We start from the raw sequence: 12,808 nt of genomic DNA, 5'->3' as shown, positions 1-12,808 counted from the left end.
TTTACAAAGGGATTCACAGAAACCAGTTAGCTGGACTGGGTCCTGGAGGTGGAAAGTACAGTGCCAGCACTCTGACGGAGGGGTGGGGATATTGCGGATTGGAGTGGCATCTGTTCTGTAATGTCAGCATACTTCTGGCAATACAGTAATGGAGTGAGAAATGTTGAAAGTGTTTAAACTCCTTTGTGTCACCCTACTTTGGTGGGAGGTGGCTGGTGTATCAAAAGAAAGTTGGATGTTGGATAGAAGGTGAATCACTGTAACTGTACATTTTAGTGTTAATTCACTGGTAATATACAGGAATATTGAATATGCAGGATGTTGCCTAGAACACAGAGCAAGTCAAGACACGAATTTCTCTTGCATCAAAATAATTTACCAGTTGGCTGAATTTTGTTCATCAACTCATTTGTATGTAATGGAGAATGTTTAATAAGTGAAATCTTGTTTCATCCATGGTTTTGTTATACATCTTTCCTGGATTATTATCCTTTTTTTGTCTCCTTCTTGCAGGTACCTCCAAAGTTTTGAGGAATTTTATCGTAAACTTGGCTGCACTATGGTGAGTAATCCACGGGGCTCTCGCACAAGACACCGTTCTGGCCGAAGCTTGATTCGTGACTGTGATCGAACACCTCGTGCTTGTAAAAAGAAAGAAAATGATAGTTGTGACTCAACAGAGGATGAAACTGAAAAGAAAGAAGAGGAGGAGGAGGTTAAGAAAGTTGAGAAAAAAAAGAGTGATAAGGAAGATAGCAAAAAAGTTGATGAGAAAAAGGAAGGAGAAAAGAGAGAGCCAGATAAAAAAGAAACCGATAGAAAAGATATTGAAAAGAAAAAAGAAGACACCAGAAGTGCAAAGTGAGTATTGTGTTCTCTGTTCATTTATCGGCAGTGTTTTAACAAGTTGGTTTTTATTGTAAAGTTTTCTTAGGTCAGGGGGCTTCAAGGAAACACTGTCTGGTAGTTGTGGTACTTTCATACATATTGGCAGACTTGCACTCCCACAGCAATTAGGTGGTGGGAAGGGCATACCTGGAGGGTATTCCAAGGGTCAGCACCCCTGAGACCTGGTCCACAACCAGGCCTTGTGGTGGATCAGGGCCTGATCAACCAGGCATGCCAGCACATTTGCAAGGGTGTTGCACTTTAGTGGGTTATTTGTATTGTGATTCCTGCACAGTCCTTAGCAAGACATTTGAGGAGTGAATGTGTTTCTTCTTTTGGGCTTCCTTACTTTGAGGGAAGATAACTAGTGTGTTAAAAAGGAGAGTAAGAGTTAGGGCTAGTCAGCTGTAAGGTCAGAGTTGACTAGTAGTGGGGCTTACAGTGCCTTGCATAGCTCTGTAATGGTTAGTATTAATATAGCCTTTCAGTAATCTGTAATGTAGTAGTTTCTTCCAAGGAGGTGCTATTATGCTAATGAAATGTTCTTGTGCCAAGGAATTGGAGCTGCCCTCACCTTTCTTGGATTGAACCTTATTACCTTTAGGCACTACACGGCCTCTACAGGTTTAGCACTGTCCCATTAATATTATAATAATATTAAAGTGGTAATTTTAAACTTGTTCTTTAGGCTCATTAGTATCTTTCCCACGTGTGTGTTGTCTGTATCACTATATAAATTGTAAGTATGAAAGCAGAATTAAGGCAACATGCTTGTTGCCACCACCAGCTAGAGCTAAGGGTATGAGCTGTGAGGAAAGGCTAAAGGTTCTTCTGGAAAGATGTAACAACATATAAAATACTCAGGAATTGATATGGCAGAGAGGCATTCGGGGGCACAGCTGGAAGCTAAAGACAGGCGAGTCAGAGATGTTAGTTTCAGAGTGGTCGGGAAGTGTAATGAACTTGATGAAGTGGTGAAGGCACGTACCGTAAATAGTTTTAAAAATAGGGCCCATGAGGCTAAGAGAGTGAACCTGGCAAGCAGCAAGTTGAGAGGCTGGGCTAGGAGCTAAGGTTGAACCTTTGCAACTACATACTTTATGCATTGCTTTCACATGGGATTTAAGTTAACATTTTGCCTCAGTCTTTTTATTCGTCACTTCTCCATCATCATCATATTCCCAGTATAACCAACCCGAATGGAACATTTTCACCTCTCTTACTGCTGCTGTATAGTGAACTAATATTTTACCCATATTTAAGTAAAGAATTGTCTTAATTTCTTGTGTTTGCAAATACAGTGGACCCTCGACCAACGATGGCATCGATTAATGATAAATCCGACTAGCTATACATTTTAATGCAAAAATTTTGCCTCGACTAGCGCTAAAAAACTCGACCAACACTATTCGTTCCGTCTGAGACACGTCCACTTCTGGCCAGTGTTTACAAGCCAGCCAGCCACCGCGGTCGCTTCCAAGCATACAATCGGAACATTTCATATTATCACAGCCTTTTCAGTGATTGCACCTGCAAAATAAGTCACCATGGGCCCCAAGAAAGCTTCTAGTGCCAACCCTACAGCAAAAAGGGTGAGAGCGTGTTAGATAGGAGTGAATGGAGACGAATGGTACTTGGGACCTGACGATCTGTTGGAGTGTGAGCAGGGTAATATTTAGTGAAGGGATTCAGGGAAACCGGTTATTTTCATATAGTCGGACTTGAGTCCTGGAAATGGGAAGTACAATGCCTGCACTTTAAAGGAGGGGTTTGGGATATTGGCAGTTTGGAGGGATATGTTGTGTATCTTTATATGTGTATGCTTCTAGACTGTTGTATTCTGAGCACCTCTGCAAAAACAGTGATAATGTGCGAGTGTGGTGAAAGTGTTGAATGATGATGAAAGTATTTTCTTTTTGGGGATTTTCTTTCTTTTTTGGGTCACCCTGCCTCGGTGGGAGACGGCCAACTTGTTGAAAAAAAAAATGAAGAAAGAGATCATTGCTAAGTATGAAAGTGGAGTGCGTGTCTCCGAGCTGGCCAGGTTGTACACAAAACCCCAATCAACCATCGCTACTATTGTGGGCAAGAAAACGGCAATCAAGGAAGCTGTTCTTGCCAAAGGTGCAACTATGTTTTCGAAACTGAGATCGCAAGTACTCGAAGATGTTGAGAGACTGTTATTGGTGTGGATAAACGAAAAACAGATAGCAGGAGATAGCATCTCTCAAGCAATCATATGTGAAAAGGCTAGGAAGTTGCATGATGATTTAATTAAAAAAATGCCAGCAACTAGTGGTGATGTGAGTGAATTTAAGGCCAGCAAAGGTTGGTTTGAGAGATTTAAAGGGAAGGGAAGTAACCCCGGAAAAGGACTTGCCACCTCAAGTCCTAATGGAAAGGGATTCCCCTTCTAAACACTAAGACCATCAACACTCTCCCCTCTTCCCATCCCATCAATCATCACCTGATCTTCAATAAAGGTAAGTGTCATGTAACTGTGCATGTCTTCTTCAGTTTGTGTGTATTAAAATTAATATTTCATGTGGTAAAAACAATTTTTTTTTCATACTTTGGGGTGTCCTATGCAGATTAATTTGATTTCCATTATTTCTTATGGGGAAAATTAACTTGACTAACTATAATTTTGACTAACGATGAGCTCTCAGGAACGGATTAATAGCGTTAGTCGAGGGTCCACTGTACATAGTTTTGTGGATTACCCACCATTGTGTATGATTCCTTGGGAGCATCATGTTTAAAAGAACGTGCCAAAAAAAAAATGTTTTTTACTGTGTATTTTAAAGTTTAAGGGGAGTTTGAGGCATGTTGCCTTTGTGAATGTATTTCACGCTAGTATTCTTGATGTATAGTAGGCATGTGTGAGCATGATAGATAGGAGTGAGTGGAAACACATGGTGTTTGGGACTTGATGAGCTGTTGGAGCGTGAGAAAATTAATATTTTTTGAAGGGATTCATGGAACCCGGTTAGCCATACTTGACTCCTGGAGGTGGGAAGTACAATGCCTACACTTCAAAGTAGGGGTTTGGGATATTGGCTGTTTAGAATGACATCTAAACTATTGTATTTGAGTGCCTCTGGCAAGACAGTGATATTGTGAATGATGGTGAAAGTGTTTCTTTTTTGGGTCACCCTACCTCAGTGGAAGATGGCCAGTGTGTTAAAAAAAAAAAAAAAAAAATCTTGACATCCTATACCTGTTAACCTTGAGGGCTAGCATGTTGCACAGTTTGCTAGTGGTTCACTCTGATTCATGCAGTTCTCATCAGTACCTGATCTCATCAATGCCTCATCTCATCAACACGCTCACGCATGCAAGTGTGCGTGAGTGTGTTAAATAGGGGTGAATGGAGACGAATGGTATTTGGGACCTGACGAGCTGTTGGAGTGTGAGCAGGGTAATATTTAGTGAAGGGATTCAGGGAAACCGGTTATTTTATATAGCCAGACTTGAGTCCTGGAAGTAGGAAGTACAATGCCTGTACTTTAGCCCTTAAACTGTCCAAACATAGATCTACGTTTTTTCAACATTTGAAAGTATGTAAAAAAAACGCAGAGCTTCTTTTTCTTTTTTTTTTTACATTTGAAAACATGTAAAAAAAACTTTGATCTACATTTTTTTTTTATATTTGAAAATACAGTGGACCCCCGGCATACGATATTAATCCGTTCCTGAGAGCTCATCGTATGCCAAAATTATCGGAAGGCGAATTAATTTTCCCCATAAGAAATAATGGAAATCAAATTAATCCGTGCAAGACACCCAAAAGTATAAAAAAAAAAGTTTCACCACATGAAATATTAAGTTTAATGCACACAAACTGAAGAAGACATGCACAGTTAGTAGTACTCTACTGACAATAGAATACATGACACTTACCTTTAATGAAGATCAGGTGGTGATTGATGGGATGGGAGGAGGGGAGAGTGTCGAAGTTGTTAATGTTTAGAAGGGGAATCCCCTTCTATTAGGACTTGAGGTAGCAAGTCCTTTTCTGGGGTTACTTCCCTTCTTCTTTTAATGCCACTAGGACCAGCTTGAGAGTCACTGGACCTCTGTCGCACAACAAATCTGTCCATAGAGCTCTGTACCTCCCATTCCTTTATGATTCATCTAAAATGGGCCACAACATTGTCATTGTAATAGTCACCAGCATGGCTTGCAATAGCTGTGTTAGGGTGATTTTCATCCATAAAGGTTTGCAGCTCAACCCACTTTGCACACATTTCCTTAATTTTTGAAGTAGGCACAATGGATTCCACAACTGGCATAGCACAGTTTGGCACTAGAAGCTTTCTTGGGGCCCATGGTGACTTATTTTGCAGAAACAAGCACCAAAAACACTGTGATAATATGGAATGTACCGAATGTATACTTAGATGCGAGCACACTGGCTGGCTTGTAAAAACTGGCACTCATGTGGACGTATCCCAGACGAATCGCATGTGGCGTTTTTTTTAACAAGTGGCGAGGCAAAATTTTTGTGTTAAAATGTATCGAATACCGGATTTAACGTATACCGATGCCATCGAATGCCAGGGGTCCACTGTATGTTAAAAAACATAGATCTACTTTTGGAGCCCTACGCATGTGAACGTAGATCTGTTTGCACAGTTTAAGGGTTAAAGGAGGGGTTTTGGGATATTGGCAGTTTGGAGGGATATGTTGTGTATCTTTATATGTATATACATACTTCTAAACTGTTGTATTCTGAGCACCTCTGCAAAAACAGTGATTATGTGTGAGTGAGGTGAAAGTGTTGAATGATGATGAAAGTATTTTCTTTTTGGGGATTTTCTTTCTTTTTGGGTCACCCTGCCTCGGTGGGAGATGGCTGACTTGTTGAAAAAAAAAAAAAAGGATAGAGGAAAGAGATTGATCAGGAGGGTGTATAAATCCAGAGTGGACAGGCATGATGGTGCTGAATAACCCAGGAAGGGTAAGGAAGAGGGTTGAGGGTGAAGGAGGATTTGAACATTCAAGAGGTATGTGTGAGTATGTTAGAGTGGAGTGAGTGGGAGCATTTGGTTTTTGGGAACTGTGGGTTATTGGAGTGTGAACAGGGTAACATGGTATGATTCTTGGAAAACGGGCTAGCTGGACTTAACCCTTTGACTGTCGCGGTCGTATATATACGTTTTACGAGGTGCCGTGTTTGACGTATATATACTCATAAATTCTAGCGGCTTCAAATCAAGCAGGAGAAAGCTGGTAGGCCCACATGTGAGAGAATGGGTCTGTGTGGTCAGTGTGCACCATATAAAAAAAAATCCTGGAGCACGCAGTGCATAATGAGAAAAAAAAAAACTCCAACCGTTTTTTTTTAATTAAAATGCCGACTTTGTGGTCTATTTTCGTATAGTATTTATGGTTGTATTCTCGTTTTCTTGGTCTCATTTGATAGAATGGGAAACATATTACAGAAATAGAGGTGTTTTTGATTGATTTTACTATAAAAAGAACCTAGAAATGGAGCTCAAAGTAGGGGAAATGTTTGATTTTTGCCAATGTTCAAAAGTAAACAAATGATGCCATTGTCCAATAAATGTCCAACTAGCCATTCTAATATGCAGTCATGAATGGGTTGATGTTATTTATACAGTTATTACAGCATTGCAGTAGTCTGCATAATAGTAAGTCTAATATTTTTTGTTTGAATAAAAATTCAAAATAGAAAGCAAGAGTAATATCAGAGGGGCCTGGAGACGTGACTGATGAACAAAGAAAACGTTATTTTAGAGCCTGGAATGTCTGCATTGTTCATTCTGGACCTTATTTTGAAATTGTCATATTTTTTAGTTTTCGTGAAATTGGCCAAATTACAAATTTCTGACCACATTATCAGGTAGTTGAAATCAGTAAATGGGCAGTTTCTTGTACTCAATCGATAGAAAAAATGAAGTTCTAAAGAAATAGCTATGAGTTTGGGCGACTGGAACAATGGAATTAGCCGAAAATAGGGCTCAAAGTGGGCAAAATCGCCGATTTGTAAACAGCGCTGAGGTCGCTAACTTCGCGAGAGCATAATTCCGTCAGTTTTCCATCAAATTTCGTTTTTTTGGTGTCATTACAATCGGGAAAAGATTCTCTATCATTTCATAAGAAAAAATAATTTTTTTTTTTTAAATTTTGCGACACCAGGAGACACCTCAGGATTGGGGGTTGCGACAGTCAAAGGGTTAATTACGGAAATAGGAAGTGTAGTGCTTATGCTGTGAACAATGGGTGGGGTTGTTATAGTTCAAAGGGGTCATTTGAATCTAGATATTCGTGCACTTCTAGCAGTAAAGTTACTGAATGAATAATAATGAATGTATTTTCTTCTTGAGTAAGCCTATCTTGATGCAGAATTTTATGTAGTATGTAAAATTTAAAAAAAAAAAAAAAAGTACCCAGTAAAATACGTAACAAATATAGTAATACGTACAGTGGAACCTCGGTTTCGTATTCCTTAGTTTATACATAAAACTATAGTTCTTTTCTTTCAATGCACCAGCCGTATCCCACTGAGGTGGGGTGGCCCAAAAGGAATAACGAAAGTTTCTCCTTTTAAATTTAGTAATATATACAGGAGAAGGGGTTACTAGCCCCTTGCTCCCGGCATTTTAGTCGCCTCTTATGACACGCATGGCTTACGGAGGAAGAATTTTGTTCCACTTCCCCATGGAGAAAACTATAGTTATTCTCTATAAGGCCGGACTTGAGTCCTGGAGATGGGAAGTACAGTGCCTGCACTCTGAAGGAGGGGTGTTAATGTTGCAGTTTAAAAACTGTAGTGTAAAGCACCCTTCTGGCAAGACAGTGATGGAGTGAATGATGGTGAAAGTTTTTCTTTTTTGGGCCACCCTGCCTTGGTGGGAGTCGGCCAGTGTGTTAATAAAAATAAAAAAAAGAAATAATGTAAGTTTAGTGGTGGGCACAGCTAACTGAAAAATTAGCTTCACTAACCGCTAATCCGCTAGCTAAAAAATTAGCTCTGCTAACTCTAAACTGCTAAATGGCCAAAAATTTAGTGGAAGCTAACACTAAATGCTAACTGCAAACTTTTTCATGTGAAATCAGATTTGGTTTAGTTGTTTGGTCTTTTACTTTTAAGACTTTTAGAACAGACCTGGAGCGGTTCATAATAAGATATAGAATGCCAAGGTCATATGATAATAAAGTGCCGTTAATACGAAAATAACGATTGTTTAATTTTGTGATATAATGTGAGCGACCAACAAGGACACACTTGTCGCTGTATTGAAGCCTTATAGCACCTGAACAGATTGAGTTTTTTAGGTTGCAAACAGTACTCATCTTTAATACTCGAGTACAAGTACCAGTGTTGTAAAGTAATGAAGTAAAACTACTCAAGTGCTGTACTTAATTAAATTTTTTCGGTATTTACTTTTTAAAAAGTACTGAAATTGCCCACTACTTTTATTTAACTACTGAAGTCTGTTATTACTGTTGTTTCACTACAGTCTGATAACAATACATTACTCGTAGCATCATCAGTTACTCTAAGTACAGTACTCAGGTAGTTTTACTTCACTGGGAAAGATACTGTACTTCTAAACTGTCATAACTTGCAATACTCATGAAAAAGCTATAGTACTAGTTTAATAAGTGCTTGTAACTCACAAATACCTTATAAGATACTCCTCCAGCTGTTTATGGCTAACCAAAATCCTCCTTCCTGGGATGTGGTGGGACATAGACGTCTTGCCGGGGTTCAGCATGTTGATCAGGCTAACAAAGGTGGGGGATTCCACTACATGCAGTGGTAGCATGTTGCAGATGAATAGGTCCACAATCTCTGGCACATGACGCACAGGAAGTACAAAATGTTGGCATTCTTCGTATCCCCTGACTTGAGGACAAAATAGTCATCCAGGTGGGGCCACTGGTTCTGCCACTCATGGCCCTCAGCCTGAGTGGCCTCTGCTTCAACCACAGCCGCTGCAAACTCCTCAACAATACCTTCAGGCGGAACAGAAATGTCTCCCCGGTTCACAATGATGAGCGACAGCGCACCCCGGCGATTGCTGACACTGTAAGACCATAACAGTGCTGCTCAGATGCTGCTGCTGCTGCTGCGTTGACAAGTCACGTTTACATGTAGTCAGCCAATAGCATGCCTTACTGTTGGAGAAATGCCCACAATAGACAGGAACAAACCCGTGCGCTGTTGAAAAGGCTTTCCTTTCCAATTACCAAAAATGTATGATTTTTTTTTTAGCGGACTCAGAGTTAGCGGGACTTTATTTAGCGGAAGCTAATTGGTCTGCTTACATTTTTCGAAGTTAGCGGAAATGCTAATTCTCTAAACAAAAAGTTAGTTCCACTAATTAGCAGTTAGCAGAACTGTTCCCACCACTGTGTAAATTCAATTAATCCATTTCAGACACCCAAAAATATTAACAAAAAATATAATTTGTAGAGAGTAACTATAGTTTTCCATACAAACTAGGGCATACGAAAACCAAGGTTCCACTGTATTCCTCGTAATCAGACTTCTCCCAAATTCAGAAAATTAAATTTTTATTTCCAATTGATATTTGAAGAGCTAAAGCTCCTTATTTGTAAAATGCAACTCTCTCCCATTCTGCAGTAACAGGCATTCTCAACTGTTACCCCATTTCTTCCAAGAGGTTTATATTCTTGGGTATAATGTAGCTACAGATGTCTGACTTGATACAGCAGATGTATTTTCAGACCCATGTCATCTGTGCCAGACACTGTCACTATGGACAAAATATAGAATTATGGACTTTAGTCCATTTTGTGCAGTAATGAGAGCGTTTGTATGGCCAATTAGTTTTGACCGAAATTGCCGAAATCTATTATTAAGAAGCCCATTACAGTGGACCCTTGACCAACGATGGCATCGATTAACGATAAATCCGACCAACGATACATTTTAACGCAAAATTTTTGCCTCGACTAGCGCTAAAAAACTCGACCAACACTATTCGTTCCGTCTGAGACGCGTCCACTTCTGGCCAGTGTTTACAAGCCAGCCAGCCACCGTGGTCACTTCCAAGCATACAATCGGAACATTTCATATTATCACAGCCTTTTTAGTGATTGCACCTGCAAAATAAGTCAACATGGGCCCCAAGAAAGCTTCTAGTGCCAACCCTACAGCAAAAAGGGCGAGAATTACTATGGATATGAAGAAAGAGATCATTGCTAAGTATGAAAGTGGAGTGCGTGTCTCCGAGCTGGCCAGGTTGTACACAAAACCCCAATCAACCATCGCTGCTATTGTAGCCAAGAAAACGGCAATCAAGGAAGCTGTTCTTGCCAAAGGTGCAACTATGTTTTCGAAACTGAGATCGCAAGTAATAGAAGATGTTGAGAGACTGTTATTGGTGTGGATAAACGAAAAACAGATAGCAGGAGAAACCATACCCCGGCTGGGATTGAACCCAAGCGATCATATGTGAAAAGGCTAGGAAGTTGCATGAGGATTTAATTAGAAAAATGCCAACAACTAGTGGTGATGTGAGTGAATTTAAGGCCAGCAAAGGTTGGTTTGAGAGATTTAAGAATCGTAGTGGCATACATAGTGTGATAAGGCATGGTGAGGCTGCCAGTTTGGACCAAAAAGCAGCTGAAAAATATGTGCAGGAATTCAAGGAGTACATAGACAGTGAAGAATTGAAACCTGAACAAGTGTTTAATTGTGACACTGACAATGTTGTGAAACACTTTAGGAATGTCATAAAGGAACAGGAGGTACAGGCCTCTATGGACAGATATGTTGTGCGACAGAGGTCCAGTGACTCTCAAGCTGGTCCTAGTGGCATTAAAAGAAGGGAAGTAACCCCAAAAAAGGACTTGCCACCTCAAGTCCTAATGGAAGGGGATTTCCTTTCTAAACACTAACACCATCAACAATCTCCCCTCCTCCCATCCCATCAGTCATCACTAGATCTTCAATAAAGGTAAGTGTCATGTAACTGTGCATGTCTTCTTTAGTTTGTGTGTATTAAAATTAGCATTTCATTTGGTAAATTTTTTTTTTTTCAATACTTTTGGGTGTCTTCCACGGATTAATTTGATTTCCATTATTTCTTATGGGGAAAATTAACTCGACTAACGATAATTTCGATTAATGATGAGCTCTCAGGAATGGATTAATATCGCTTGTCGAGGGTCCACTGTATTATATACTACTCCAGAACCGAATCCTGATGATGGAGACTGATTTGTGACTGAAATGTTTAATATACTATAATTCAATTAATGTTCATGGAAGTTTGCAAGCCTTTCCCAACTGGTTTGAATTGTATTTCATTAATTACATCTTCTCCTCACTTAGCAACATAATCATTTACCAACGCCTCAGTCATCTGACAGGCTCTCTGACCAGTATTCATTCCTAAATAATGTATATTAGAGCTGATTTCCTCTATTCTGTTTATTCCAGTATACAGTATACTACTGTATAAACATTTAAAAATATACCAGAAATTTTATAAATGGTGCAATGGTGACATAAAAACGGTATCAAAGATGATTGACACAAACTCACTACCATTATAGTACAGTGGAACCTTGGTTTTTATTTGCCCTGGTTTTCGTCAAATTTGGTTTTCAACGACTTTTTTTTTTTTTGTCAAAATTTTGTCCCAGTTTTCATTCATCACCTTGGTTATCGTCGAGTTGATAGTGATCTGCCATACCGAATGTGTCCACCCGCACCCACACAAAGCATCCCACGTGTTCTGAGTCAGTCTGGCTTTTTCTTGTCAGTAGAGGGTGGTAGTGATGGTGGCAGAAGGCAGTAGTGATGGTGGTAGAGGGTGGTAGTGATGGTGGTAGAAGGTGGTAGTGATGGTGGTAGAAGGTGGTAGTGGTGGTGGTAGAGGGTGGTAGTGATGATGGTAGAGGGTGGTAGTGATGGTGGCAGAAGGTGGTAGTGATGGTGGTAAAGGGTGGTAGAAGGTGGTAGTGATGGTGGTAGAGGGTGATAGTGATGATGGTAGAAGGTGGTCTCAAGCGTCGCCGAGCTCTCAGTAGTAGTACCAGTTCCTAGTAACCAGTTACCAGTAACCAGTGTACCAGTAGATGACTCACTACCAACCGTCTGCGTGAATCACTGACTGATTATTCATATTGCTGCTGACCATAGCAGGATTTCAAACACCCCTCACCCGTAGGCACTTGAGAGTCAGTCGAAGATAGGGAGCAGAGAGAGGCAGGTCGGCTGTTGGCGCTTCCTATACTCCCCGTTATATATTATACATGCTACCAGCCTACGTGAGTATTTTTACCCATCCACGTTATCGAAAACCCACTTGACAGTGGTAATGGTGGTGGTAGAGGGTGGTAGTGATGATGGTAGAGGGTGGTAGTGGTGGTGGTAGAGGGTGGTAGTGGTGGTGATAGTGATGATGGTAGAGGGTGGTAGTGATGGTGGCAGAAGGTGGTAGTGATGGTGGTAGAGGGTGGTAGTGATGGTAGAAGGTGGTAGTGGTGGTGGTAGAGGGTGGTAGTGATGGTGGTAGAAGGTGGTAGTGGTTGTGATAGTGATGATGGTAGAGGGTGGTAGTGATGGTGGCAGAAGGTGGTAGTGATGGTGGTAGAGGGTGGTAGTGATGGTAGAAGGTGGTAGTGGTGGTGGTAGAGGGTGGTAGTGATGATGGTAGAGGGTGATAGTGATGGTGGTAGAGGGTGGTAGTGGTGGTGGTAGAGGGTGGTAGTGATGGTGGCAGAAGGTGGTAGTGATGGTGGTAGAGGGTGGTAGTGGTGGTGGCAGAGGGTGGTAGTGATGATGGTAGAGGGTGGTAGTGATGGTGGCAGAGGGTGGTAGAGGATGGTAGTGATGGTGGCAGAAGGTGGTAGTGATGGTGGTAGAGGGTGGTAGTGGTGGTGGTAGAGGGTGGTGGTGGTAGAGGGTGGT

At 40.8% G+C, this 12,808-nt stretch overlaps 1 protein-coding gene across 7 annotated transcripts in view; it reads left to right on the top strand.

Moving 5' to 3' along the window:
- Positions 1 to 12,808, top strand: part of LOC128705515 (uncharacterized) — a 246,038-nt gene that overhangs the window by 145,891 nt on the left and 87,339 nt on the right. For all 7 annotated transcript variants that reach the window (XM_070092288.1, XM_053800705.2, XM_053800711.2 and 4 more), the window contains one exon: positions 514 to 861. In XM_070092288.1, coding sequence (XP_069948389.1) covers positions 514 to 861 — 348 coding nt within the window. The remainder of the gene's footprint in view (positions 1 to 513; positions 862 to 12,808) is intronic.

Source organism: Cherax quadricarinatus, chromosome 3 (assembly GCF_038502225.1).
Source record: "Cherax quadricarinatus isolate ZL_2023a chromosome 3, ASM3850222v1, whole genome shotgun sequence".
NCBI lineage: Eukaryota > Metazoa > Arthropoda > Malacostraca > Decapoda > Parastacidae > Cherax > Cherax quadricarinatus.
Note: the sequence above shows the minus strand (reverse complement) of the source record. Positions and strands in the feature narration are given on the sequence as shown.